Genomic DNA, 28,000 nt, shown 5'->3' on the forward strand with positions numbered 1-28,000 from the left:
TGCCTGCCATGTGATCAGAATGAGAAGGACAAAAGGGGAACTACAAAGGGCATAAAAATGGGTAAAATTTGTCAATGGTAATGATTAAGAAGCACATGAAACCAACCCTAGTTACATTTGAAGCAAATTAATTAAGAATTCATGTGATCCCAAATTTATTTGATTGATTAGCATGGGTATGTTGCATGCCTTTGCAAACCCATTTCCTTCACACCCAAGGCTAAATTACTCGTTTTAGGGTAACCTTTTTGAGCACATCATTCATGCAACAGTGACAAGTCTTCTCCATACTTGAGGAGTGGGGAGGGATGGGGTGGTGGCCAAGATGTTGTTATAGCTTTATCTGTTTCTTTCTTTGGGGTTCCATCATTACTTCTCTATGGCTTCTCTTCTATTCATCAACACTTGTCTCTCTTTTCATGTTCCTTCAACTACACCATTCTCGTAAAGCAGATTGGATTCCTTCCCCTTTTTTGCACTCTTTCTCGGTTCTAGCGGGCCATTGCTCATCCAATGCTTTTCACTTTAACGGTATAAACTGTTGGGTACAATGTGCAAACTTGCGCTAGTTTCACTGAAGCAAAAGCTTTTGATTACTTTATATAATTAGTTATAGCAGAAGGCTAGAAGCTTTAGCTTTTTCATTTGGGACTGGGCGGGTTTGGTTCAAAGGCATGGGCAATGTAATCTATACATAGATAGACCTGGAAATCCATAGCTAAAAAGAGAGTTTAACATGTTTTGTATGAAATAAAGAGTTCACATTCGAGTTTTTTTTGTACTACTTTCTTGTAGAAAAGAAAAAGGCTTCATTCAGCTTCCTTTAAGACCAACGTTTATAGATCAGGTGAGACACTTTACCTCTCAAAGTTCAGTCAAGTCCCTTGAATATGAAGTAAACTTAAAGGAGCTGAAATTCCATGCCATCATTCTTGGTTCTGGTCCCTACTCAGAATATAGGTAGTTTTTCTAGTTGAAGTTGTATCAGAATCAATTTTGTATTCAGGAAGTCATGAGTTGGATCCCTTGTGAAATCTTTTGAGTCCTCAAAGGAGGGAGACTTCGATGTCACCAAGGTAGTAGATGGTCCCGATGTGTTGGGATTCACTAGAAATATGCTATCTTTGCAGAGTGTAATTGAAATTAGAGACACATTTTGAAATCAAATAATATAAGGATAATTCCGAATATCAAACAATCAAGTTAATTCTTTTACATATATACACACATACATATGTATATGTGTGTATATATTTAAATTCTGTAATATTATTTCTAATTACTAAATTTTTGTAATATTTAAAATTATATGTGACCTGTTTACTTTCTTCATATAATTCATTACTAACATACTTAAGTTAAAAAAAAAAAAACCAAACCAATAGACAACTTCATTGAAGATCCTTGTCTGGGATGTAAATGAAATCATTAGGTTCCACATAATCAGACAAACTGACCCTAAAAAACTGATTTTGTTGTGTAATGAAGAGAGTATAAAGACACTAATCCCTCCCATTAACAGCCCAAAAGAACAAAATCATGAAGGCCTGACATATAATATTCGGTTTCTGGTTTGTATAAGCAGAAAAGTATAGCAATGGCAGGAGGATAGGGGAATGAAACAATCATTGAAGCAGTTTCTCATGCTTTCCGAAGAAAAAAAATCAGAGTTTCCGTGAAGAGATAGATAAATCCTGAAACCCGAGCCAAAGAAACAATGATTGGTCTTTCTCCCATGCTGTGTGAGGGTGTCTGATTATGACTTTCCAATTTATTTTACAACCCGGGTGTGGAACCATGCAGCTGAGCGTAGCTATCAAGGCTGCGTGCCTGTGTCTTTCCTTCCTGATGTAAGCAGACAGCATGAAGCCCTGAAGCATGGCTTTCACGTAAAGCTACCATGGACTGGTACCTTCGGGTGTGCCTCGCTCAGGTCGCAAACTGCGGGCAGATAAATATGGCAGGACAACAAGTACGAAGAAGGCCAAGCCCCATTGGAAAACAAAGTCGGGGTTTGGTCGATAGCCCATTGAGAATCCCATGTAATTTGGGCCTCTTTCTTCATGGCCCATGATCAGAGCTATGTAATATTCTCATTTTTTAAATAAAAATTCAGATGTTCATCAGTAAAATATTCGTTATTTTTTAAATATTTTAATCCTAATCTTAATAGTTGATAAAAAAAATTGAACACTATAGATATTATTCATTAAATATCTGTATCTATTAATTACTTGATTAAAATAAATTTAGAGTCAATTTTTATGTATATTATTGATAAAAAGTAAATTAAATTAATAATTAAAATTAATTTATAAAAAAATTTAAAATCATATTTAGAATAATTAATGAATTGTAATAAATATTATATGGATTATAAGCAAATTTATAAATAAATATATATAAAACTAATTGAATTCACATAGAAGATAATCTAAAATGATTATTTGAACTACAAATAAACTGTAAGCCCGTGACAAGTAACAATTTTATGATTTAACTTCTAATCGAATCCGATTATAAGGTATTATAATGTTAATGAGGTTAGCTTATATTCTAATCTTAATTCTATCTAGGTTAGCTAATGTAAAGTAGCTTATTACAAAGTAGTAATTCACCTCCCTAACCAAGAATTGGAGGAATTCAAATTCTGGCGTTCAGTTCATTAATCATTTGCCAAAGGCAAATGCTTCTGCTCAAGCCAAAATCAACTCAACTCTGCCTTTCTCGGTTAATTTTCTGGCAAAACTGTCTAAGAAATCTCAGCACAACATCCAGTCATTGTTCTGGCAAAGTTCATGATGAAGAAGATGATGACAAAGACCAGAAATTTTGTGACACAAAAGAGAATCAACAAGACCATTTGTATTTGTATAAGAGCAAGGGGCAACATCTTCTCACCAACACAAGGATTCTTGACGCTATTGTCCGAAGGTCCAACGTAAGACCTACAGACACCGTCTTAGAAATCGGACCCGGCACTGGAAATCTTACTGTCAAGCTCCTTGAAGCTGCTAAAAGGGTCGTCGCCATCGAAATTGATAAAAGAATGGTGGACATTCTCCACAAACGTGTTGCTGAGAAAGGGTTGCAAGATAGGCTCCATGTAAGGTTTCAACAAATAAAAATTTATGTGTTTGATGAAATGTCTGAGAGAATGTTCCAAGCTTCGTTGGGCGTTTCATTGGTCTATATAAAAGTAAATTGTGCATGTTATTATCTTAAAAATCTAATTTTTGTTTGCAGGTTATATGTAAAGATGCAATGAAGGCGGAGTTTCCTCAATTTGACCTCGTTGTAGCTAACATTCCATACGGGATCTCGTCTCCTCTTGTGGCTAAATTGGTTTATGGAAGGAACCCTTTTAGGAGTGCAACGTTGCTTCTCCAGAAGGAGTTTGCTCGTCGGCTACTGGCCAAACCTGGGGACTCGGAGTTTAACAGATTGGCTGTGAATGTGAAGTTGGTGGCTGATGTAGAATTTGTTATGGATGTGAGCAAGAGGGAGTTTCTTCCTTGCCCAAAAGTTGATTCCTCTGTTGTAATGATCCGACCAAAAGCTCAAGTCCCGGATGTTAATCTTGATGAGTGGTGGGCTTTCACGAGGACTTGTTTCAGCAAGAAGAATAAGACACTAGGTGCTACGTTTAAGCAGAAGAAAAAGGTGATGGAGCTGTTGAAACTGGCCAAAACAGCCATGGCGTGCAAGGATTATGAATCGGATGATGACTATGATGGTGACAATGAACAAGAAAAGACAGATGAAGAAGATGGCTTTGCATCTGCTGCTTCTGATTTGGAAATGACTTTGTTCAAAGAGAAAATCGTTGGGATTTTGAGAACAGGTGGGTTTGAAGATAAGAGGCCTTCAAAGCTGTCTAATGAGGAATTGTTACATCTACTCTTCTTGTTCAATCAAGCTGGAATATATTTCCATGACCATGTACTTGCAAAAGGCTCAGATAATGTTGAATTTGCTGCTGCTTATAGTTCATAGCAGCTCCATTCTTCTTAGTGTTACTGTCGTTTTCATCCTTCTAGTTCTCCTAGAAGAAAATATTAACATCCCAACCTAAGATCATTACCAATTCCTTGTATAACCTAACTATTTAACACGGATTTGAGGCAATTCAAATCCAATTCTTTAAATGTATATATATTTATTATTGAATCAAATATTCAACTATAGCTAAAACTCGACAAAATCACTTTGACATGATCTCCTTGCTTTTTTAGTAAGGTTCAAATCTTTTTTTCTTCAAAAAAAGAATTAAATTATATTATATACTGAAAAAACCTTATTTTTTAAATAAGATTCTAATCATCTTTTCTCTAAATCAAAAATTAAATTGTATATACAGTAAAAAGTGGGCTGGTTTAAGTGGTTATTTTTTGTTGGAATGTCTTAAAAGCAACTTCAGTTTAGAAACGGAGTTGGCCCAATTGCCCTAGGAGTTTGGGCTTAAGGTCCTATGTTTGCCACTCGTTTCTTCGTCTCCAACCCTTTCTTTTTCACTCTGGTTTGAGGTTGCCATTCTGCTCAAACAAAAACAAAGTAAAAGCCGGAAACCAAAAACAACCCTTTCATTTTGACACTCACTTTGGACCTGAAAAGTTAACTGTTTCATGCTTTAAAATAATGGGATTTGGAGCTCTAAGAACTATCATTCGACCGCTATCTCGGACCCTCCTATCCCGGGCCTCCCCTGCCTCTGTAACTACGTCGAGTCTCTGCTCTTCTTTATGCCCAAAGCCCGGTTTCAGCTTCTGTTTGAGCGGGTCGTTTTACCGGCAATCTCCATGGATCCTGATATCCAATCAGTTGCATAGCTTAACCGACACTCGTTTGCCAAAGAGAAGGCCCCAAGACAAACCACGTCGGAAAAGAGCCAGCTTGAAACCCCCAGGTAATTCCTTTCGAAATCTCGCTTAAACCCTTTTTCCAATTTTAATTAACTTAAAGTTTTGAGGCTTTTTATTTCGTTTTTTTTGCTCGGGTTTATGTGGAATTAGGGTTTTAGAAGGCATTTAGAGAGAAGCTTATATACATATGCTCATTTTGTTAAGAGCAAAATTATTAATGAAAAATGAGGAAAAATAGGGGGAAATGCTGATGGATTTAAGAATGCAGGGCCGTATGCATGGGTAAAGTATACACCAGGGGAGCCAATTCTTCCTAATAACCCGAATGAAGGGAGTGTCAAAAGAAGGAACGAGAAAAAGAGAATGAGGCTGCGTCGTGCATTTAAATTGGTTCGTTTTCAATAAACCACATTGAAAACGTTTGATTGATTTCAGCTTTGTATAGCAATTATCTAGTTTGTAATATGTTTAGTTTTTATCAAACGATGTTAAAGATGAGGAAGGTAGTGCCTTAGGTTTTAGTTATATGCATTATCAACCATTTTGCCTTTACTTAAAATGCATCCAAATCTCAAATAGAATATTCATTCCGGTAGAATGAAGCTGATTTAAAATGAATTGTTGAATGTTGAAGTTACAATTTGCATTACTGGTTACCTTGTTGAATGCGTTTAGAAGAAATCCTGAACGTATATATCTGAGCAATGTTTTCAGTAAGTTATCTTTTAATTAGCCAAAAGGGACATTGGAATGTGAAATGAGGGTAGATTCATGTTTTCCTAATAGAGTGCGTCATATTGTCAGAGTTCATGTAGGGATGGGTCTCCCAAATATGTGCTATAATTTCAACCATAGACTGAGGTAAATAATCCAGCTTATCTGGAATTATGTGTACGGATGAACCAATTTATCCTTGAACTGTAGTCACCGTCTTGTTCTTTTCTTGTCTTCATTTTATTTAAACACAAGCATTCGGTTGTGGCTACTTTGTTGAAGTCTGTCTTCAATTGGCATTTCATATTATGCCTCTAACATTGGATCCTGTGGGGCCAGGTGAATGTGGCTTCAGAATTCATAAAACGTGTAATATGATGCCCTTTTAGCCCAGAATTGTTCTGATTATATGAGGAAGCCATATTTGGATTGCAGAAGTTCATCTCTAATGCATCATTTGTAGCTTTAGAAATATCAATTTAGCTAAAACCATAATTCTGTTGTTAAGAATGTACTCTTGTATCAAAAGAAAATAAAAGGAAAACTAATATCAATTGTTGGTTATTATTGGCTTTCCCTTTTCACTTCTGAAACCATGGCTATCTAATTGCTCCATTGGCACTTTTGTAATATCTTTAATATCTTCTCACAATTGGACTGATAACTGGTTACCACTCTGCCCTCACTAGCACTGCACTTATGGTCTTCAGTTTTTGTCTTTTTATTATTACAACAAGAGTTTAGACTGAGGTTTTAAGTGAAATATCTATATGCTGGTTCTTGCATTCACTGTTTATAGTGCACTTTTAACTAGCTTCTTTTCTTATTTTTCAGATTTTCTTAAAGTTCAGATATATGTGGCAGTTCGATAAGCCATATAATTGCTTTGTGTTTACTTATGTTTGGATGTATTAATGAATTATCCCTGTAGTAAACTTTCTTTTCCTCTCATCCTTTCTGGTTGTCTTTGGAGTAGACTGTCTACTTTTTAATATCTGCATACTTGGTTCTGGGGAAAATGCTTATGTGTTATTGCGGAGTTCTGCAGGCAGAGGCAAAGAAGAGGAAAGCTCAGTTGCAGGAGGCTAATAGGAAGAAGAAGATTAAGCGAGTAGAGCGTAAGATGGCTGCAGTGGCAAGGGAAAGAGCATGGGCCGAAAGGCTGGTGGAACTGCAGCGGCTTGAGGAAGAAGAGAAAAAGGCCGTGGTTTGAAATATCACTTGGTCGTAGACTTCTTCTTCCAATGGTATGCTGCTTTTGAGACATCAAACCTTGTTTCTATAAGCTTTATTTGCATTTCCTTCCTAATGTTTGGTTACGCCATTCAGTGCCCAAGTTAATGGCCTTTAGACATCTGATGTTGGTTTTTCTAGTTCTGCACTTTCTCATTTGTAGACTGGAAATTTGTATTTTATGAGCAGGATTAGGAAACATGAAAGGTGTTGCAAAGTTCCATTTGGCTTTCCCAACCATGGGCCTGATTCTTGTCCCTTTTTTGCATATCTTTTTAACTGAGCCCTTCTTTGAGGACTTCACATTGAACTGGTGAAATGAGATTTGGAATAAGTTAGTTGGATTTCAAAATTTATTTTATGATGTGATGTTTGATTGCCAAGTAACCTAACAAAAAGTCATGGAAAAGGGAGAAACATTCATTTAAAATAATTCTTCATTTCATCATGTTTGAGGATACTGGAGAGTTTTTTGGCCACTTAAGTGGTGTACTATAAAGGGTTGGGATCTTAGACCATCTGAGGTTTCTTTTCTTACATTTTTATTTTTGGCTTAAATTAACAGAAGATGCCAGGGCCACTACATTCTTTCATGGTGATTATATGACAATTGGGTGGTTAAGGGTTAAACCTGCAACGCTTTTGCTATTCCTATTTATGATATATGCTAGGCTGAATAGACAAACTGAAGTGGTTATTTATCTCATCAAATAAGCGTTGCTAATCCAGTTTGACTACCTGCAAGCAGGGTTTTAGTTTGCTCAATGACTGCATAATTACCATGAGCTCTTACCTGTTGGAAAACTTTGTACTTTTATGTTAGTTCTTAGCAAGAAGTTCTTATAACATATGCTGCAGATTTCCGGGTTGAGATAAACTACAGATAAGAAATATCAGCAACGATTATGAGCTATCTTCCCATTTTCTGTGCTCCAAGCATCTTTAAAATTTCTTCATGTGTAAAACGAGGTTAGAACAACTCTTACACACTACAGAGTAGAAACACACCCACGAAGCAGAAAGGACTAAAGCAGTACATGAAATGATGGTACAAATGAATGCATGTGACAGTTTCCTTTCTTCCCTTCTATGATTATTTTTAGGATGTCAAATACTCGGGGCCAGAAAGCTCCTATATCTTGTGGTCGGATTCACTTACACTATGGTAAGAGAGAAAGAGAAAGACGGGGGATGGAAAAGAAACTAGTGTTTCTCTTGTTCCTATTTTTTTCAATCTTTCTACCAAACTGTTAAAGTTCCACAGCAGCTTTCTAAGAATTGAATTGCCTGCCTGCCTGGGAGTCATGTAGGTTTCCTTCAAGTGACTGATCTGGTGTTGTCAATATCAGTAGGTGTTTTATGCGAGACAGCAACTACTCAAAATTTTGGATCAGTTAGCTGAATGTTCATCAATCAAGTCCTGTTTTTCTCATCTGTTTTTGTTTTTTTACCAAACCAAAAGGAAAGATATTTACACTACAACCAACCAATTTTCATGGCCAGAATTGCAATCTAACCTCATCTTTGCTCTTCTGCTGCTGTTAATCTAGAAGGCAATACCCTGTGTAAGATGATTTTGATATCTTTGGCGGTTTTCTCCCTCCACTTTGGCCGGGAAGATGATTGACGGGTGGCAGTGAAGCAAGGAATTTTGTACTACCACGAATGTTATTATCAACTCAAACAAAAAGAAAATATTTCAAACAAAAAGAAAATATTTGAATATTTAGCTCATTGGTTGATTCATAATTTTTTTACTTAAAAAGTCAAATTCAAATATCCTTTTTCTCAATTAAAAAAAAAAACTCAAACAAAAGAAAGAAAAATTAATCCATTGCAGCTCAGACATGAAGAGTTAGATTATATCATCCCCACTTGCATTCAATTTTGAAGGACCATAAAAGGGCCCAAGGTCCTCTACTGCTATAAGAAAAGATGGTGACATGAGAACTAACACCATGATACACAGTCCCATCGGTTTGTTAAAGATCATTGCAGCTGTACAAATTCCATTTCCAATGGCTCCCTTTTGGTGGGGATAAAGCTTCCAAGTATCTGTCTGGTTATATCTATCCAATGAGACTAAAAATATTTTCTTTTTTAGATATTTTTTGAACACATCTTTCCTGGATGGGCCAAACTACTGGTAGTTACATAAGGGGGTGACTGTGATTGGCAGCTTCCTCTTCATCTTAACAGTTGGAAAGTAGATGATTTCATCCTCCTGAGTAACCCATCTGCATGTGATAAGAGAAAACAGAGTTGTCTTGAGTTTTGACAGACCGTAAGAGATGGGAAATCTGGATAGAATTGGTGGGCTTCTGATGACACCTATCCACCAGGGCATGGTAGCTAAATATCAATTCTTTAGCTTCTTCTTAGTTTATGTCATTAAATAAAAGCAACTCTCAATCATGTCGGATTTTAATGGCCTGTTGGATGTACATTTCCAAGGCCCTTTAACCATGGAGGTATCCCATGCTTCACTGGATCGAATTATAGCAGCAGCAGAAGAAATGTATGACTAAGGAAGAACAAGATTGAATAATTACCTATAACTGGTGACAAGATGGTGAAGGAAGATTGAAAGTTCTAGCCTTGACAGTTCTAAACCAGGGCAGAGCCTCTGCCCACCTCCAAAGGGTGTAAAGCTATTGTTGTTAACAGCAGGTCCAAGGTTCTGCAAACAAACAAAATTATCATCAATGGACATAAAACCTAAAACATTTTGGAGTTAAATTGCTTATACAGATGAACTAAAATTCAAGTGACACTTATCTTGTGAAGTGGTGGAATTGTTCACAATTATTTAAAGCTTACCTCCCATCTCCATGGATAAAAACGATATGGGTTTTCATAATTTTCCTCATCCATATGAACAGAAATGAAAGATGCCAGGACACACCAGCCCTGTGGTATCAAATAACCTGCAAAACAACCATAAAAAAGTTTGGTCTAATGAAAAGTGTTTTTCCTGATTTCTGCAGAGTCAATCTCAAAGAAATTCTACAATGAAACTACCTTTAATGTCTATATCCTTGAGTGCTTTCCTCCAAACTCCATTGATGATATTTGCCATTCTAAGAGTTTCACTTATCACCTAGCAAGAGCAAAAAGAAAAGGAAAGCTTCATGTAATATGCAACTTTTTTTTATGTAAAAAAGAAACTTTTACATCATCTCCTTTGAAATTTGAGACTCACATTTTGAGTGAAAGGCAAAGACAAGTAGTCAGTCCAACTATAGTCTTCAGCAGAATTCATCATCTTCTGCTTCTTCAGTTCCATGTTCTCTTCCTGCACAAATCAACATCATCAATTACATAAAAGTGTTTTAAAAAAACTTGCTTTTCAATGAAAGAAGCCAACAACTAATGCCATTGGATCACTTTTCCTTTATTGTTTCTTCAGCAAGGAAAAAGAAAATAAAAAGGGGTAACAGACTTCGGACCTGTCACATATCTTTACAACAATTTCAAAGACTTACATTTCGTAATTATGGTAAGAACCTTCTGTACAAAAATACAGGCTCCCCCACTTCAATTCTAACCTTGAAAATAATTGCCCCATGAATTTCTTCTTGATGTACCTTTTCCACAGAGATCTCAACATGAAACCGAGACAGGTTTTGTAGTTTTGGTGACTGTGACTACACCAACACGGTTCAATTCCCAGTTCAAAGTTCAATCAGTTTTGAACTTGTGAGGTAAATTTTGGGTTGCCAAATATCTGACCAGACCATACAGCAACTTGCCAATTCTTGGAAATTTTCTACATTGTTGCTACAGATTCGTGGTTAAGATCAACCATTTTTAGCTTCAGTAAGGAAACCATACCCAGGATTCCTCTTAAAACAACATGGTTCATTGCATTAATCAAAGTTCCGTTTCTTTGACAGAGGAGTACAATCGGAATATGATCCTAAGTACAAATAGTAAAGTCAAAAGAAAGGGTTTTTACTTTTTCTTTTTTCCATTGGAAAGAAAACTGACTAGGAGTTAGGTAGAACTGTGACAATCAAAGCAGAGGCAAAGGAAACAGAGTTAAGAGAAAAGTGACAGTACACTTCAACTCTTTACAGCATGGTCTATTTTTCGGCACAATCTGGGGCCCTCCACACGTACAATCTGTCTTGCACGTGCATGTACTCGTGTGTCTAAGGAAAGTAGCTAGGAAAGAGGCTTCTCCTTTCCCAAGGAAAAATATTAAAAGAAAAGGAAAAGACAAAGTCAAACAGTTGGCTTTCGGACCAACTTTTGCAGATGGAATCAAAATGATCCTAACCGTGGGATGGAAAAGGTATCAGCTTTTTTAATGTTCTTTATCTTATTTTATTTATTTATATTCATGTTACGTACCATCAACTGGTGGAGAGCAACAGGGCAGTCACTGAGGAATTTGACAGCTAGGGTCATTGCCATGGGAACCGTCTCTTCTCCAGGGATCATCATCTCTATTATGTTCCCACTGACGAAATCCAACGGCAGAGATTGCTTCTCGTTTGCTTCTTCCCTGTAACGTAGCAGCACGTCCACTGCGTCATTGGCCATACCTCTTACGTCTGTTTTCTCCATAGCCAATTTTCTCTCCTCCACAATCTTTTTCACCATTTTCAGTAACCTTTCTTTGGCCTACAACGAACCAAAAAAAAACAAAGACCTTTGTATAAACCCTACAGAAATGGTAAACTGAAGAGAAAGATAAATCCAAGTTTTCTCTTTTATTTATTAACCTTCAAAGATTTATATAGTCTTGTTCCTGGAAATTTGATGGGTAAGCAGATTAAGCCTTTGATGAATTCTTCAAATTCTCTCTTCAGAAAGTTCAAGTCTTCACCAGGACCAACACTCATCAAAACGTTTACCAAGACATTGAATGTAATCTGAGATGTCCATGAAGCAGAAAAATCAAGCTTCGTCAAGAGTCAAAATAGCAGTATCATTATTTGGAATCAATATTTGTTTTAGTAGTACTGCACTATTTTGAATTTGACCTTTTTGGTTTCTTCTTGAACATGTATCTGCCGCATGTCTTGCCAGGAACCCAAAGTTAGTTTGACAGAGTTTTCAATGTATCTAGTAACTCGGGTCTTGAGCTGTGGGGATCTCAAGAAACCTCCGAGGAGTGCATGAACTCTCTTCTGAAGATTCCCATTCATCTGAAGGATGGAATGTTCGCCAAGCAACTCCCGGATCGATTTGGGGTAAGCAGGGATAAAAACGTTGCCATGGTTCTGTAAAACCACCTTGTTCACGTCGGGATCGGTGGAAACAATGATGGGTGTTCCCAAGATGTGAGTTTTGAACACCCTCCCATGCCTGGAAAACAGAGAAAAGAAACTAAGCAAAAGGCCAAAGCTTTTGCTTTATTGCAGGGCAGGTCTTCTTTTTATTGCTTTTTGTTTTGTTAGCTTCATTGATTGAAGTCTACAGAGAGGGACGCTATGGAGTTCAAAAAGGGAAAGAAATGGTGGTTTCGTTGGAAAGAGAAAAAAAAATGCTGAAAACAATGGAGAATTTGGGTGCAGCTGGTTACTTCCTGCAACAATCTATAGGTTGGAGCTCCAAAACCCAATGTGGTATTGTCCTAGTAAGTCTTTCACTTGCAAACTTTTTTAGCTAATGTCACCTTCTATTTTTGAAGCTGGGAAGGCCATTGGGGTAGTTATCTGTCATAGCTCATTAATGAAAAAGAATTTCTTTTTGGTACATATCATTCAATATAATCAATTTTTAGGCAAACAATTGTCCCCTTTTATTTAATGTGTTAATTAATTTTTTACAAACAATTTGTCTGCTTTTCAAAAAAAAAAGAGAGAAGAATTTGTATGAATTATAAGGGGAATTTGGGGCCTAGTCATTGAGGCAATGTTCCCATTGACTAAGCAAACAATGTGAAATGAAAGGAGGAGTTCAAATTAATTCCATTATTAATTTTTTTTGGATGAAATGACAATTTACATTCCAATATTAGTGTATATATAATATATTGATATTACAATATTTAATTGCAAACCAAGAAAATATTACTCATTCCATCCACTCTCAAAAATGAAAAACAAAAAAATAAAAGAAAAAGAAAATTGGTAATATAACTCAATGGCATCCCTTAGAGAGGAGGAAGGGTAGATTTTTCTTCCTTTGGGTTATATAAATATAGAAAACTTTTACCACTACATGCTAATTGCTATAAACTCCTTATTCCAACAAAAAGAAAAGTAAAGAAAATAAATAATAATAAAAAACTTTAAATTTATTGTTACCCCACAAGTTTATGTCTTAGCCTGCATGTTACATGATTTGATAGATAAAGAGTCCTCTAGTACTATAAGAAATTCTTTTGTAGTACTAATAATAATCAGAATAATTTGTAATGCCATGCATGCCCTTTTTTAATTATAAAAATTTGGGACCAATTAGAACTTTATAGGCTGTATAAGCAATATTTTTACACAAAATAATAAGAAGGATAAATTTATATTTAAACCATAAAATAACAAAAATATAATAATGCTGATGATGGAGCAATGATTTGTGAATCTAGGGTTTCCATCATCCAAAGAGAAAAAGCAAGCCTGGCAAACTAATAAGACTAATATTAAAAAATTTAAATTAAAATAAATAAATAAATAAATAAATAAATATATGTATACATATGAATATACAAATTGAGCCATGGAGAAAGGAGGAAGGGCAAAAGAACAAGGAGCAAGAAGAAGACAATCCCAAAAGCAAGAAAACATATACAACGGGGTTAGAAATTAAGGAAAAGGAAAAGCTCACAGGGTTTTGCGTTTGTCCATGAAACTGACAGGCCGGGAGGTGTAACCACAAGCAATGAAGTCGAGAGTTTCTCCTATGAAAGGCCAACCCAAGCTCCCTTTAGGAACCCCACTCTTCTTTTCTACTACTTCTCCTCCTGCTCCTATTCTCTTCATCATCATCATCTTCTTGTTCTTCTTCTCCTTCTTCTTGTGCCAAAACCAATATCCTACCAAGACAGCACCCATCAACACGCTGAACAATCCTATTCCCCGGTCCATCTTTCACCAAAACAACCAAATGATAAACCCTAGACTACTTCTAACAATAATCTGCAAAGGCTTTTGCCTTTATGAGAGACTTTGGGAAAGTTGAGAGTGTTCCCAAATACACATGGGGTTATTAACCTGATCAGTTCATGCAGCTCTAGCTTTGTAGAGAAAAGGTGAAAGAGAGAAGAGGAGGGAGAGGGAGAGAGACAGAGATACTACTTGGCAAGTGAAAAATAATAAGGAAAAAGCTCTTTGTCCTTGGTAGGGAAATGAATGAGAGGGTCATGGCTATCTTGAGCGAGAGATTCGGAAAATCTAGAGGTTGCACCTATCATTAAATGAGTTGGCCATATTGGGTGCACCCAATGCTCCACGCTTGTTCATTTTGTCTTCTCTTCATTTTAGATAGAGATGTACCCATCCCTGCGCATAATAGAGGAAAAAAGAGTGGGGTAGCGTTTAAAGGCTTCTTCTTGTTCTTCTTCTTCTGCTAAAAGAATTAATCTTCTTAATTGCTCTTAGCTGTTTTCGAGCGTTTCAAGAATACTAATACACATTTCATCTTAACCAATAGTATCAAACCTGGATGGGAAGTGATCTGCTTAAATTCATACAAATCTCAGCATGGGAAAGAATCCGAGCTTTGGTTGACACTTGTTACCAACGTGTCAAAAGTGGAAGGGAAGTTAATGTGTGGTGAAACGGTAGGCAGTATTCCCTTTTTCGACTTCTCCAAGCATTAAGAAGGCATGGAGAGAAGCCCACTGGGCCTAACGTGAGGGCGCCGGAATTGTCAGCCTCTTTTTTCTTTAATGGGAACAAAAACCTAAATCGTCGTCTTGTCTTTCATCGTTCTCCAGTACTCTCACAGTCACCACCACCACCCACCCACTGCCTAGCTCTCCCTTTCCTTTTCTCTCTTTCATGCATTTTTATAGTTTCTCTGAGAATATGTGCAACACACCCATCTTTTGAGGTAACTGTTTATGAGTTTTGACCCAACAGAGACATGCAAGTGTTTTTTGTCTTGGCTTTTTGTCAAATGGGATTGCCTGCTGCCATTTGCCATGGTTGAAATTTTGAAGGCAGAAAAAGAAAGTGGTCCGTCCTCTTGCATGCCAACCATGTGGGGTTTGTGCGATGGGGGCTGGCTGGTAAGAGGGGAGAACATGCATGTGTGCTTTGACGACCTTTTTTTTAACTCATGATGAGTGAAATCATATGATTCTCTCAATCATGTTATATGATTTTATCCATGATGACCCCCCAGCAGTTTCAGAGATCTAGTGGAATCCCTTGCTGCATATTTGGGAATGATTTCCCTGTGCTCTTAATTCCTGGTCAGTCTGTAGAACAATCATGGGTGGTGGAACTTCGGCGTTTCAATCTTGAATTGAAGCCATCGTGTAAGTGAGATAGAAATGGAATTATTCTTTCTTTCCCATTCTATATATCAGAAAGAAACGAAGAGAGAGACAGAGAGAGAGGACAATTTAGCATGTCAACATCATTTTCTGATCATTTTGCTCTGCCAGACGAGGTAGAGAAATGTCATGGTCATTCAGGCTCGAGTAACAGCTACCGTAATTAAGATGGGGGGCGGCAGTAGGGCCTAAGAATCAATTTTCTGCTTGCTACAATGCATCAGCCTGCAATATGTAGCGTGAGAACAAAAGGAAAAGAAGAAAAATCCACAGCCACAAGTGCTTCCATCCTCCCTTCACGGCAATTGGTATTGACATGTATTCTCTACCACAGTCTGAAGAAAATTACAGAAAAGCACCTCTTAGCCATATTGAAGCAGCAGCTCCAAATAGAAGATTTCAGACCCTACTCTGTATTCTTAGGCTCTCGTGCCCATATACCCTTTCCTTGGGAGGACCAACCTAAGCACAGAATTTACATCAAATCTCCTAGCAACAAATGCCAATTCTACGGCAAGAAGCTATTCTAGCATTATGAAACAAGAAGGAAAGCGCTTGTAATTTCATTGCAAATAAAGAGAACTAGTAATTAAAAAAGAAAAACGGCCTAACGCACGCACATCAGTTAAAGGGCAGCTCTGGTTTTCAACTTCTGCTACCACAGGCAACTGCTGCTTCCTCCACGTTGTAAAATGTGCTTAATTTAGTTATAGCAAGTGCCTCTCCAAAAAGTGATGCTCTTGTAGTCTTTGTTATAAGAACTTCTACATAATCACCAACAACAGGATTCCTTTTGTTATCCACTTGATCATCTCGATCTTGCAAAGGAAGATTGATAAATGAAACTCTATGGCCTCTATCACTTTTGCCAATAAGCTCTGTATCTGGAGCTCTCTTGTTTGGGCCTTCAACCAGCACAAGTTGGATGGTTCCCAACTGAGCATCATAGTGTTGACCAGTACTTTCACGGAAAGCCTCGATAAGTTCTGTAAGCCTCCTTTGCTTGACTTTTTCAGGTACGTCATCAACATAGTTTCTGTGGGCATGAGTTTTTTCCCTCATGCTATATGCAAACATGTATGCCATATCATAACCAACGGCCTTTATTAGGCTTAAAGTATCTGTATGCTCCTCCTCTGTTTCACCACAGAAACCTGCACAAGATGTCCGGATGATAAGAGGGCAACACCAGAAACTGCGGGTTAACTTTCTTATACGGGGGAGATAAGTTATTGGTAACAACTCTAGCAGCAGTGCATCTGTGGATCATCTAACACCAACAGCTGCAGTAGATTCACTAGGCATAATTTTGCAAAAGATATGGACAAACAAGAGAACAGGAATTTTTACTAGTTTTTGGTGATAGGTTGAGAGAGTTATTTATTACCCACTATTCACCAGTGGTGCACATGTGCCTAGTGTGCTCTCTACTAACCATGGAATCTGAGGCTCTTTTTCAGAAGATTTAGCTTAGATAAATTTTTAACTCCTACTTTAATAAAGCATGCTTCTAAAAGAAACATGACCCTGGCTCACACTCTAACAAAGGTGTGAGTCTAATTTTATGTTCTGGAAATGAGAGTCCTATCACTTGATTAATAAACAGAACAGAACAGACACCTCAAGTGTAAAAGTTATTGTGGAAATGGCATTTCCCCAAAAACAAAAACAGCAATTTGTACTACATTTTGCATGTTAATCAATAGAAGAAAACTCGAAACAAGGAAGATGAAGCTATGGTACTATGCAAAATAGATAAAAGAAACCAATAAGCTCTCTGTAAAGATATGTGATCCACCATATTAGGCAGGACAAATGCAGAAAGAGCAAAATGATCAGGACTCGATTCTCCAAAAGAGAAGTCTTTGATTCTTACTAAGAGCTTAGCCCAATCACCATCACACCCTAATTGAAACAGCAATAAACTTGTTCAAAAGGCCCAACTTCGCATCTCCTAGTTGACAATGTAAGTAAACATCTGGTTCGTTGCAATCCCTTAAGTAAAAAAAGAAGGAAATTGATGTGACTTTAGGCATTAAGTAATGTTCCAGGCAACATCAAAAATTTATTATAGAAACCCTATGGCAGATTAAGAGATTATTTTTAGGGCAGAGTGGTAATATTTCGCATAAATAACTGATGTCATTCCTGCATACTAAAGGGCAACTGTCTAAGTTTTCACATCTAAGTATATAACCAAAATGATAAAACCACAATAACCTGATAAAACCTTACCACATATGAAATCACTGCTTATTCCCACGTCTGGAATGATCCTGCCTATCTTCCGAACAAGATCTAAGTAAGCCTCTCTACTATATCCTCGACGCATTCTTTCAAGCACTGTGGTACTCCCTGTTTGTGCAGGCAAATGTATAGACTTGCAGATATTATGGCGGTCTCGCATCAGATACAGCAACTCATCCGGAAAATCTTTAGGATGTGGGGATGTATATCTGAACCTCATTTCGGGAAACTCAGTAGAAAGTCGATCTAGGAGATCAGCAAAACGCAAACCCATATTTTTCACCTTACACATGCTTTTAAAGCCTTCACTCAATGCCCAATTACTTCCTGGTTCAACTTCTTTTTCACTTCCAGAATCATCATTATAACTATTCACATTCTGTCCAAGAAGAGTCACCTCCTTTACACCTTCTTTCCAAAGCTCCCCAACCTCCTTCACTATAGACTCCACAGGACGAGACCTCTCTCTACCTCTAGTAAACGGAACGATACAAAATGAGCACATGTTGTTACACCCCCTCATCACAGAAACAAAAGCTGTAACCGAATTTTTTGAAATCCTGACAGGACTGATATCTGCATACGTCTCTTCAAGCGAAAGAAGAGTGTTAATCCCTTTCTGACCATAATCAACCTCTTCCAACAGCCTTGGTAAATCTCTATAAGCATCTGGCCCGCAAACCACATCAACCATCTTATCCGAATCCAGAATCTTATCCTTTAACCTTTCAGCCATACATCCCAACACCACCACTTTTGGAGGGTGCAAGGACTGCGACCTTCCTATAGCTACATTGCTCTTCCAATGCCTCTTTAAAAACCAAAAATAATTAAGCCTTTGCCACACTTTTTGTTCTGCGTTGTCCCTTATCGCGCAAGTGTTAATGAATATAATCTCTGCACTCTCAGGAACTTCCACAGTTTCACTATACCCAGCATTCTTCATAATTGATAGCACAATTTCCATATCGTTTATATTCATTTGACACCCATATGTCTCATGATAAATTCTACCTTTTGAAGCAATTTCCGAAGCTGGTGCATCACTAGACCAAATTCTAACACCAAAAAAAAATTGTCTTTTGAGGTATAAAATTCATCACTTTTCTTTACTATGCACTTTAATTATTAAGACACGGAAAAATTGATACCAACCAGGGAGAGAAAAATAAAGTAATTGACTTACTCGGGATGTGGTTGAGAGGCCGTGAGGGAAGCTTGAGCGACGAAGTGATGGAGAGTGGGGACGCCATCGGCGTTGAGGAGGCGGTGAGATTGAGAGAAGCTTCTGGAAACATCGAGAGAAAAACTTTTCCCGATTGGTCTTCGCGGGAAATGGCGACGAGAATTGGAACGAGAAGCGGATGGCTTCGAATAGAAGAATCTTAGAGTGTTAAAGCAGCATCGCCGGTGGACTCTGACGCAGCTGCCGGGTTGGCTCAAAATGGAGGCCATCGAACCAACTTCTTAGTGTGTGCTCTGTATTCGCTTTCCCAACGCAGAAGTACCGGATAGGGGGATCGACAAAGAGGAGGTCCGAAAACGGCAGCGTCTTAGTCTCAGCAAAAAGGAGGGCAGGTATTATGGTCATTTTGAATTAACTTCTAAGTTGCGTCCATAAATAACGTTGGCGGATAAGTTTGGCACGTCTTCAACGGAAAAAAAAAACGAAAAAAAAATTGAAAATCGGATATGGAGAAGTTGAGAGCTACGAGCAATCTCCGACGATCATTGAAATCGCTTCTCAACCGTCGATTAAGTTCTGGTTCAGGTATCATCAGCTGCCGTCGGTTCGATTCCTTCAATTTTTTGGTGCTTTTGTTTCAAAATTTTGAGTATTGTTGTAAAATTCAAAATTTTTTACTTAAAACAGATTTTACGCATTTCAACCAAAAGAGGAGTTTTCAGACGAGTTTTAATCCGATCAGAGATTACAAAAGTGTTGGAGAAGTGAATGCGGTTCAGTACAGATGTTTCAGTTCAGTGTCGACGCTTGTTCAGAGAAATCCTTCATTTTCGACGTTAAATTCCGATGATATTAGTTATTTCAAGCGGTTTCTGGGAGAGAAAAACGTTATTCAAGATGAGGATAGGCTCGAAACTGTAAATACGGATTGGATGCATAAATACAAAGGCTCCAGTAAGCTCTTGCTTCAGCCTCGAAGCACTGAGGAGGTTCGCTTTCTAATTTTGCTCTTCAAAGCTCTCGAAAATCTGTTATATCTTCGGTGATTTTACATTATTTTTCTATTGCAGGTGTCACAGATTCTTAGATATTGTAATTCAAGATGTTTAGCTGTTGTTCCTCAAGCTGGAAATACTGGTCTTGTTGGTGGAAGTGTGCCTGTTTTTGATGAGGTAATGCCGATTTTTCGGAGCTATTGATCGATAATCTGCTGTCTGACACCTTTTGGTGGATGCTTTCTTCTTGTCTGATACTAAGTGAATTGCTTTTCTCTGATATAATTCTCAGGTGATTGTCAATGTTGGTTCAATGAATAATATCATAAGTTTTGACAAGGTATGTTTTCATGTCGTTTCCCACTTCGTTTCTTCCTTATTCTTTTTCTTGCCAAGTATACAAGCCTAAGGATCCTTTTTTGTTTTGAATTATGGTTGTGCAGTGTGGATTTTACTTAGCAGAATTCATTTAGATCCTTATGAATTTCATATCGGACTTTGTGAACAAAGGAGAAATAGAAATGAAATCCTAGTGGTAAAGAAATCCAACTATTATATTATAATAATGTAAAACTATAACTAAATTTCTAACTAGTCCTGATTAATTCTAAATTCTAAATGAAACTACTATAAACAAAGGTAAAGAAAACTAACCCCACCATATCACTTAAGGTATAAAGTCTCATTCTGCATTCCAGTTCGACATCAATATATAACATCATAACACAGTTATATATGAAATATGCTATATTTCAGGTCAGTGGTATATTGGTATGTGAAGCAGGCTGCATATTAGAAAATCTTATCTCTTTCCTGGACAACAAAGGGTAATTGCCTGCTATACTGTCAATGCCTTTTCTCAATGGACCTGTAATGTTGTTCGACTCTAGATGCATACTTGTACCTCTGTCACCTTTATCTGTGGATATTGATCTGTCTTCACTTATTCTAGGAGTATATGCTTTATTTCAGATTTGTTATGCCTCTGGACTTAGGTGCAAAAGGGAGCTGTCAAATTGGTGGAAATGTTTCTACTAATGCTGGTGGTTTGCGCCTTGTACGTTATGGTTCACTTCATGGGAATGTACTCGGTAAGAATTCTGCTTGTTAATTGGACATCTATTTTCTTCAATTTACACTTATTTCTTCAACTTAGGGTGGGTTTAGCAATCAGAAAGGGAAAATGAAAAGGAGCCTACTGAGTTACGCATCTGCCTTCTAATATGAAAATTTTAGGGTGTTGCATTTCATCAAGCTGGTTATATGAGGTTAACTCTTAATTTTTGAACCATTATTGTGACGCTTCATTTTTTCTACGGGTGGAGTTTGGTGACTGATAGCATGGTGTGTGCACTATCTATAGGGAGGGTAGCCTTAACCTTGTGTGGGCATCATTGAACAATTTGCATTAATACTTTTTAATAGGATTTTGTGTCCTAAATTGCATATCTAAATAGTAAAAATTAAAAATAGAATTAGCTTCCTTAGGTTATATTCCTATCTGCTTGGAGATATGCCCATTTATTATTATATTTTAGGGTTCTAGATTCATGGTTGTTTAATAGTCTCACAAGTATTTGCAGTTTTTTTGGACACTCACATTGAAGTGGTTGAAGCTTATTCTCTAAAAGAAAGATACATAATGTTTGGACACAGGTTACTGTTTAATAGTGAAATGATATGGAAGAAAGATCTTGAAGTTCCAGAGCTCAACAACCTAGCCATTTAACTGACATGTTAACTATTCCAGTATTCAAAACCTGCTATCAACTTATCTTATCTTGCAATTTTTGATAGCAGATATCTTCTGAATTTATTTTGCTCATGCCAATTCCATCTGAAGCCTGCTTTCCCATTACCTTGTAGGTCTTGAAGCTGTTTTAGCAAATGGTGATGTGCTTGATATGCTTGGGACTTTACGTAAAGATAATACTGGGTATGACTTGAAGCATTTGTTTATAGGTGTGCACCTTATGCTTTATTGGTGGAATTGCTGCAAGTATTGTTTTCATTAGAGTTTACATCTTCACTTATATTTCTTCTATCATCTGTGTAGGAAGTGAAGGGTCCTTGGGAATTGTAACTAAAGTTTCTATACTGACCCCTCCCAAGCTGTCTTCCGTAAATTTAGCTTTTCTTGCATGCAAAGATTATTCTAGCTGCCAGGTTTGATCTACTTCCTCACTGTAAAATATCTTTTCTTGGGAATAATTTATGCTAAATTATTGCAGAATAATAGGATAATAGACATCATTGTTATCTGCTTATCATTTTCGTCCTCCTGTTTATCAGAAACTTCTCGTGGAAGCAAAAAGAAAACTTGGGGAGATTCTATCTGCTATTGAATTTTTGGATGACCAGGCAATGGTTTTGGTAGGCTTTCTGTCCCACACTCTTAACAGTTTTTTCAGTCTGTGTATCATAAAGCTATTATTATTAGAGCTTTTATTGTTGCTGCTAAAATCCTTTCTTATGGCTTTCATATTTTGATTGGACTAAGGGTTGATGCTAATTTTTTTTCTGATGAATTAAAGCATACTCCTGCAATCTTAGTTGTTTCTGGCTGGAAGCATTTCTAATTTGTTATTGCATTATATCTGCCAGGTTTTGCATCATTTAGATGGAGTTCGGAATCCGTTACCCACCTCAATGCACAACTTCTATGTTCTGATTGAGACAACAGGCAGTGATGAATCTTTTGATAGGTAAATCTTCATCAATTGGTTTTTATTCATCTATTGGTGCTAAACTTTCTCTTTATACATCTTTTCACTATTTTTGTCACAATAATTTACAGTAGAAGAAACACACACATTTAACAGAAGTTCAAATGATGATTGCGAGACAAATATGCTGAAACCAACCAACAGCTTTAAACTTCTTGAATTGAACCTTTTTTTGGATTTTTCATTGTACTTGATGCTGTCAAATATTCTTTCATTAGCATCTATATAGCTCTTGGGGCCCTTCAATATCTCCATGAGTTTACAAAGTTATAAATTCCTGCAGGGAGAAACTTGAGGCCTTCTTACTTAGCTCAATGGAAGGTGGTTTGATTTCTGATGGTGTTCTTGCACAAGACATAAACCAACTATCTTCATTTTGGCGAATACGTGAGGTTCCCATTTGAATACCATATTCTTCTTCCTACATATTTTTTTAATTTATAATCATTGCAATCTCTGTATGAATGGATGTAGTTGTAAGGTTCCTTTTCTTACATTGCAGGGTGTACCAGAAGCATTGATGAAAGCTGGTGCCGTTTACAAATATGATTTGTCATTGCCTGTTGAAAAGATGTACAATCTTGTGGATGACATGAGAGTAAGACTTGGTAAGCACAGTTGTTAATGATACAAATATGATTTATTAGGCAAAGTTGTTATGTTTTTTTAGGTAATTCAATGTGATTGTGTGGTTTATAAATCTCTTATCAAGCATTTCACAGCATAGAAATGTCTTTAAATTCTGCTTATGATCTGCACCTCAAATTTTCAGGTAATTTGGCGAAAGTAGTTGGATATGGTCACCTCGGGGATGGGAATTTGCATCTTAATATTTCTGCTCCGCAGTACAATGACGCGGTAAGGCCTTCCTGTATAATTTGAAGAAATCCGTCCATATTTGTATTAATATCTGTAATATTGCAGATTTTACAACAAATTGAACCCTATGTCTATGAATGGACATCTAAGCACCGAGGGAGTATCAGTGCTGAACATGGCCTGGGATTGATGAAAGCTAACCAGATCTATTACAGCAAAACTCCTGAAACTGTGAGTTTTTCTTCGAACGCAAAATGATACTGCAAATTTCTGTTTCCTGGTTTGTCTTTTGTGAGTTCATAGTTGCCTCATGAAGAGTGTCTTAAAAGAGAATCTTTTTGGATAGGTACAAATCATGGCTTCCATCAAAACGTTGCTTGACCCGAATGGGATACTCAACCCATACAAAGTTCTTCCGCACTCACTCAATCGCTAGAGCTGGGCCAGGGAATGCTACCTATGAAGCCTTTCTCTCATCTCCAAATTCAGTCTCACCACTAAGAGCATTTGGCAAACATTGGAATATGTCATGAAAAAGATGCCACTATGGAGGTGAGCTGAAAATGGGCAAAGGGGGGTACAAGAAATTTCCATAAAGAATATTGATCTGGCAAACAAAGGGCATCGCTTCTGGTACTATACAGTGAACTTGGTATAATCATTGAATAAGAGATGGAAACATGTTAAGACTCTCAGGTGCATAAAATTACAAAAATAAGTTGGAACTTCTTGCACCAGCATAAAATTTATTAAGCTTTCTGTATGTACATATTCTATTCAAGTTGACGTCTCTTGCATCGTTCTTAATGTGCGCTCAAGCCGTTTTCTGGTAGGTTTATGGCAGCAAGCAAATTGCAGACCCAAGGAGGCCAAAAACCATTTTGCCATTTGCATCATGCATCTGCTCTCTGGGCAAATACAGGTAACCACTTGTCAGGATTTTGTGAAAGTGATTATGTGACGACAAAGAGGCAATTTCCTGTTGAAAATAAGGAGTTTAGGCCTAACTTTAGTATGAAATAAAGTTAAAAAAAAAAAAAAGGATTCTTGGTTGTCGTCTAGAGCATCCTTCATTCATTTGTTTACGTTTTAAAGCAGAATATATGTAGTGGGTTTGACATATTGAGTGCTGCCAAGACCATCTTTGTGGAAAAGAATTAGGAGGGGACAAATTGCAAAAGAAAGCACCAATTAGCAAGGCTGGAATATGCTAATCCCTTGATCTTGCCATGTCCATAGATTCTTAAAATGGAGAAATGAGAATAAGAACATTGGAGCAGTCAAAGAGGTGGGCATATTGCCTGCCGAAAGAGAAAAGTAAGATCCTATGTTGGATTTTCCTAGTTGTTGTCGTTGAATAAGAAGGAAATAGCAGCAAAAAAATAAATAAAAACAAAAATCTACCACCAAATCTGCCTCTGAAATTAATTTAAGTGCCAGCCATGGATGTCCCTGGCAAGACATTTGTATTTAGAAATTGTAGTTAATGCCGATCCATAGTCAGCACAGCCATGCGTTGACGAGCCATCGCCCCTTCTCTCCGTCACGATAAAAGGATAAGATAATGACTAGTGTGGAGGGATGATCCATTTCTAGGCATGACCTTGTCTTAAGTTTTGTTTGCCCTTTTTTTTTTTGCTTATTTAATTTTAATTTTATGTCAATGGGATAATAAATAAATATTATAATTCAGAATATTAATTTAATATCAAATATTCGATTCAATTATAAATGCATGATGCATGTGTGTTTCATTTAAAAAAAAATTTGAATTTATTTTTCTAAATTGAGAAAATTATTTTAATTTAACTTATTTAATCATATAACTTAATAAATTACACTCCATTATCATGATAAAAAGACTAAGAAATTGAGATTTTACGGGATTTTACTAATAAACGTCCAAGATTAGTGTAAATGAAGAACATAAATAACAAATCTAAGCTTTGTCGGGCCTTCGATCAGGTTGGATGGTAAAAGAAACGACATCGTTGCGATGGTTGTCAAAGGGCTCCTTGTCGAAATGGAAAACCTCCTTGACGGAATAACCAATAAGATGATAAAAGAAGGAAATAAAGGCATCGATCAAAGAGAGAAAGAGGGCGAGGCTACGGTGGGGAACGCCAAGAGGGTCACTCTTACTCTTTCTTTGTTTTGTCAAATAAGAAATAAATCACAACCTTTCTCTCTTTCCCTTTGTGAAAAAAAAAAAACCTCTCTGTCCTTGCCTTTCCTTTCTTGATTCATATTTTTCCTTTGGATTGAGGCCAGGGGGCCTGAATACGACAGCCGAAGGCCAGAAAAGCATGACCAGCTCCTCCGCCTCCGCTCGCAAGGTTCCTCCTTCAATCCTCCTCTCTCTCACTTCACTCTCTCTCTCTCTCTTTTGAATTAATTTTGTTGGAAATGTTTTGATTTGGTGTTTCAGGCGCTGAGTAAGATAGCGTGCAACCGGTTGCAGAAAGAGCTGGTGGAGTGGCAGGTCAACCCTCCCTCCGGTTTCAAACATAAAGTCACCGATAATCTCCAAAGGTACTGGATTCAATCATTTTTCCATTTTCTTTTAGATCTTCTGCTTACCTACGTCGATTTCTTCTTCTTCTTTTGTTTCTGTTCTAAAAAATTGGAGCTTTTTTATTTGAACAAAAAAATTCAGGTGGGTAATTGAAGTAAATGGAGCTCCGGGAACTTTATACGCCAATGAAACCTATCAGCTTCAGGTGGATTTCCCTGAACATTACCCTATGGAAGCGCCCCAGGTTTACATTTAATTCAAGAAACCTTTTTCTTGAAGATTTTTTAATTTAATTTTATAAAGCTTGTCTTTTTTTATGATTTTGCTCTTTCGGTGGCAGGTGATATTTCTTCATCCGGCACCGCTGCATCCACATATTTATAGCAATGGCCATATTTGTTTAGGTAGTGTTTTGTCATAAAATTTCTCTGTTCTTTCAATGTATTTCAATTTCTCGGAGGTTTTTGATTGATTTTTATCTTACTTTTTGCCAGTGATATGTCACGATCTGATTTGTCTCTTTGCTTTCATCTTAATTTTTGTCTATTTATCCTTTGAAAATGATGGGCTTTTGGTTAGTGTTGCGCCTTACTCATTTGTTGTTGCCCTCAAAAGTTTTTCCCTTTGTTTTCTGGGGAGGATCTTTGGTTATTATGTCAGACTATTTTTACTGATATTTGGATGTTATTGTATTATGCATCCTTCTTCCAATCCTTTTCACCAAAATATATATGGAAAAAAAGTAAGTGCAATTTCTAAGTCTCCAAATATTCACTACAACTGGCAACAGAAAAACCTTGTTAGCTTTGTCTTTATATATTTATATAATAAAAGGGGAAAGAAAGGGGAAATTGATATTTAAAGATTGTTGCCCTCAGTGAGTAGTATAGATGTTTTTTACTTTGTCATGAGCTTTGTAAGACTTAAAAGGGAACTGATTTTTCTTTTATTGGGTTTTTTCTGAAATGGGAAGTCGGTGAACCATAGTCTAGCTTTTCCTCCTCCTTTCCTGGCTGTGGTCTGATGTTATTGTTCCGTTACAGTAATAGGGTAATCTGTGCTGCGTTCTTTTGAAACACATGGCTTCATTCACGAGGTTGTGAAATGTTATTATCTTGTAGCCTTTTACAATGTCAACTTGCTTGTTAATTCTTTATATGGTTTCTTCTAGTGGACAAGGGAGCGCATAGTAATAGCTTGGGAAATGAGCTCAGTATAATGTTTTTATCTACTTGCTATGCCTTTTAACATGGTTTGCTAAATACAAAGCATAATTGATATTGTTATTTTAACTTATGTTTTGGAAAATTCAGATGCTCTTTCTGTGTCTCTCTCTCTTCCCCACACACACATGCAGATGCACATGCATGCACATTGATAGTGATGTTGCTCAATTTTCACATGTATGTGCTTTACCTATGTTTTATTGCCTAACTTGCAACAAGACAGACATATAACACATGATTGCTCCATTGTATTTTGTAGATATCTTGTATGATTCATGGTCCCCAGCCATGACAGTTAGTTCTATCTGTATCAGCATTCTCTCCATGCTATCAAGCTCAACTGTGAAGGTTTGAATATACATCCAATTGACTTTCTGTGTGCTCTATTATACCACTCTGTCTTCATGTCATGCTTATTCAGTTTGTGTCATACATAGGACATACTGCCAATTTTCATTTTGGGCTAAAATTTCCATACTGGGAATAAGCAATACTATTTTCTCTAAATGATGGGCATCTCCTAAATGATTTCAGATGAGATGGTGATGTTGCGAATATGAGGGGAGATTGGTCTCTTCTGTTTCTATAAATCCACAACTCCTTTTAATACTATTGATCATGCTTGCAGCAACGTCCCGAAGACAATGACCGCTATGTAAAGAACTGTAGAAATGGGCGATCTCCCAAGGAGACGAGGTGGTGGTTCCATGATGACAAAGTGTAATTGCAGGAGCATCTTGCTGCACCAATTAGTTCAATAACTAGAATAGGCAAACAGCTTCGTCTTTTAAGGAAAATGGAAACAAAAGGGCAAAGCATTTTCCCAATCAAAAGTTAAATGCTCAATAACTCGTGTAAATTGTTATGCTGGTATTTTGTAAAGAAAGAGAAAAGTCTCTCTTTCTTTAGCAACTTGTAAGGAACAAACGGGCTCACTCGGCTGATGGTGTTTTAGCCATGCGAGAGATGCTCAGTGCACTGTAAGCACACCAATGAGAAAACTCCGTATCTTTCCGAAACCA

General features: G+C 37.1%; 6 protein-coding genes across 8 annotated transcripts; 4 read left to right on the plus strand and 2 right to left on the minus strand.

The window, feature by feature from the left end:
• The first annotated feature begins 2,592 nt into the window (after window positions 1-2,592).
• DIM1B (Ribosomal RNA adenine dimethylase family protein) lies at window positions 2,593-4,058 on the plus strand. Its single transcript, XM_021419494.2, has 2 exons — window positions 2,593-3,106; window positions 3,247-4,058. Exons 1-2 carry the CDS (start codon window positions 2,687-2,689, stop codon window positions 3,994-3,996), a joined length of 1,170 nt encoding a protein of 389 aa, XP_021275169.1. The 5' UTR covers window positions 2,593-2,686; the 3' UTR covers window positions 3,997-4,058.
• A 428-nt stretch (window positions 4,059-4,486) lies between these two features.
• LOC110409964 (protein translocase subunit) lies at window positions 4,487-7,170 on the plus strand. The gene is made up of 3 exons (XM_021419497.2): window positions 4,487-4,906; window positions 5,131-5,252; window positions 6,625-7,170. Exons 1-3 carry the CDS (start codon window positions 4,639-4,641, stop codon window positions 6,787-6,789), a joined length of 555 nt encoding a protein of 184 aa, XP_021275172.1. The 5' UTR covers window positions 4,487-4,638; the 3' UTR covers window positions 6,790-7,170.
• Window positions 7,171-8,625: 1,455 nt separating this feature from the next.
• On the minus strand, window positions 8,626-14,099 carry ROT3 (Cytochrome P450 superfamily protein). The gene is made up of 9 exons (XM_021419493.2): window positions 13,590-14,099; window positions 11,801-12,125; window positions 11,540-11,689; window positions 11,166-11,438; window positions 10,012-10,104; window positions 9,831-9,909; window positions 9,630-9,736; window positions 9,362-9,489; window positions 8,626-9,046 (listed from the first exon to the last, which is right to left on the minus strand). The coding sequence occupies exons 1-9, from the start codon at window positions 13,847-13,849 to the stop codon at window positions 8,950-8,952; spliced, it is 1,512 nt and encodes a 503-aa protein (XP_021275168.1). The 5' UTR covers window positions 13,850-14,099; the 3' UTR covers window positions 8,626-8,949.
• Window positions 14,100-15,559: 1,460 nt separating this feature from the next.
• On the minus strand, window positions 15,560-19,110 carry LOC110409958 (Methylthiotransferase). Of its 2 annotated transcripts, XM_021419490.2 has the most exons (4): window positions 18,698-19,110; window positions 17,500-18,569; window positions 15,885-16,418; window positions 15,560-15,726 (listed from the first exon to the last, which is right to left on the minus strand). In XM_021419490.2, exons 1-3 carry the CDS (start codon window positions 18,964-18,966, stop codon window positions 15,910-15,912), a joined length of 1,848 nt encoding a protein of 615 aa, XP_021275165.1. In that variant the 5' UTR covers window positions 18,967-19,110; the 3' UTR covers window positions 15,560-15,726; window positions 15,885-15,909. The 2 variants fall into 2 exon arrangements, with proteins under 2 accessions (XP_021275165.1, XP_021275164.1); XM_021419489.2 differs by lacking the exon at window positions 15,560-15,726 and having other exon boundaries at window positions 15,807-16,418.
• Window positions 19,068-24,023, plus strand: D2HGDH (FAD-linked oxidases family protein). Its single transcript, XM_021419491.2, is given in 16 exon segments — window positions 19,068-19,282; window positions 19,385-19,686; window positions 19,768-19,869; window positions 19,985-20,032; window positions 20,449-20,519; window positions 20,665-20,783; window positions 21,559-21,654; window positions 21,749-21,858; window positions 21,985-22,065; window positions 22,297-22,397; window positions 22,702-22,810; window positions 22,921-23,026; window positions 23,191-23,276; window positions 23,343-23,468; window positions 23,584-23,604; window positions 23,606-24,023. Coding segments are annotated over 16 exon segments (1,722 nt in total). The 5' UTR covers window positions 19,068-19,203; the 3' UTR covers window positions 23,771-24,023.
• UBC17 (ubiquitin-conjugating enzyme 17) lies at window positions 24,022-27,997 on the plus strand. 2 transcript variants are annotated; one of them, XM_021419498.2, is made up of 7 exons: window positions 24,022-24,159; window positions 25,203-25,573; window positions 25,666-25,769; window positions 25,894-25,996; window positions 26,093-26,156; window positions 27,238-27,326; window positions 27,607-27,997. In XM_021419498.2, the coding sequence occupies exons 2-7, from the start codon at window positions 25,544-25,546 to the stop codon at window positions 27,700-27,702; spliced, it is 486 nt and encodes a 161-aa protein (XP_021275173.1). In that variant the 5' UTR covers window positions 24,022-24,159; window positions 25,203-25,543; the 3' UTR covers window positions 27,703-27,997. The 2 variants fall into 2 exon arrangements, with proteins under 2 accessions (XP_021275173.1, XP_021275174.1); XM_021419499.2 differs by having other exon boundaries at window positions 27,513-27,654.
• The last annotated feature ends 3 nt before the right edge of the window (window positions 27,998-28,000 follow it).

This window comes from Theobroma umbraticum, unplaced genomic scaffold (genome assembly GCF_002168275.2).
Source record: "Theobroma umbraticum cultivar Fairchild unplaced genomic scaffold, ASM216827v3 scaffold_44.0, whole genome shotgun sequence".
Lineage (NCBI taxonomy): Eukaryota > Viridiplantae > Streptophyta > Magnoliopsida > Malvales > Malvaceae > Theobroma > Theobroma umbraticum.

Excerpts from the sequence above, each read along its gene's own strand:
- DIM1B (XM_021419494.2), top strand. The coding sequence starts at position 2,687 with ATGCTTCTGCTCAAGCCAAAATCAACTCAACTCTGCCTTTCTCGGTTA. Across the intron at positions 3,107-3,246 it reads GGTTGCAAGATAGGCTCCAT|GTTATATGTAAAGATGCAAT; the intron begins GTAAGGTTTCAA and ends TTTTGTTTGCAG.
- LOC110409964 (XM_021419497.2), top strand. The coding sequence starts at position 4,639 with ATGGGATTTGGAGCTCTAAGAACTATCATTCGACCGCTATCTCGGACC. Across the intron at positions 4,907-5,130 it reads AGCCAGCTTGAAACCCCCAG|GGCCGTATGCATGGGTAAAG; the intron begins GTAATTCCTTTC and ends TTAAGAATGCAG. Across the intron at positions 5,253-6,624 it reads TGCGTCGTGCATTTAAATTG|GCAGAGGCAAAGAAGAGGAA; the intron begins GTTCGTTTTCAA and ends GGAGTTCTGCAG.
- ROT3 (XM_021419493.2), bottom strand. The coding sequence starts at position 13,849 with ATGGACCGGGGAATAGGATTGTTCAGCGTGTTGATGGGTGCTGTCTTG. Across the intron at positions 11,690-11,800 it reads TTCAAGAAGAAACCAAAAAG|ATTACATTCAATGTCTTGGT; the intron begins GTCAAATTCAAA and ends TGGACATCTCAG. Across the intron at positions 9,737-9,830 it reads CAAGGATATAGACATTAAAG|GTTATTTGATACCACAGGGC; the intron begins GTAGTTTCATTG and ends GTTGTTTTGCAG.
- LOC110409958 (XM_021419490.2), bottom strand. The coding sequence starts at position 18,966 with ATGGCCTCCATTTTGAGCCAACCCGGCAGCTGCGTCAGAGTCCACCGG. Across the intron at positions 18,570-18,697 it reads GCCTCTCAACCACATCCCGA|AATTTGGTCTAGTGATGCAC; the intron begins GTAAGTCAATTA and ends TTTTGGTGTTAG. Across the intron at positions 16,419-17,499 it reads AAGCAGTGATTTCATATGTG|GTTTCTGTGGTGAAACAGAG; the intron begins GTAAGGTTTTAT and ends CATCTTGTGCAG.
- UBC17 (XM_021419498.2), top strand. The coding sequence starts at position 25,544 with ATGACCAGCTCCTCCGCCTCCGCTCGCAAG. Across the intron at positions 26,157-27,237 it reads CAATGGCCATATTTGTTTAG|ATATCTTGTATGATTCATGG; the intron begins GTAGTGTTTTGT and ends TGTATTTTGTAG. Across the intron at positions 27,327-27,606 it reads TATCAAGCTCAACTGTGAAG|CAACGTCCCGAAGACAATGA; the intron begins GTTTGAATATAC and ends TCATGCTTGCAG.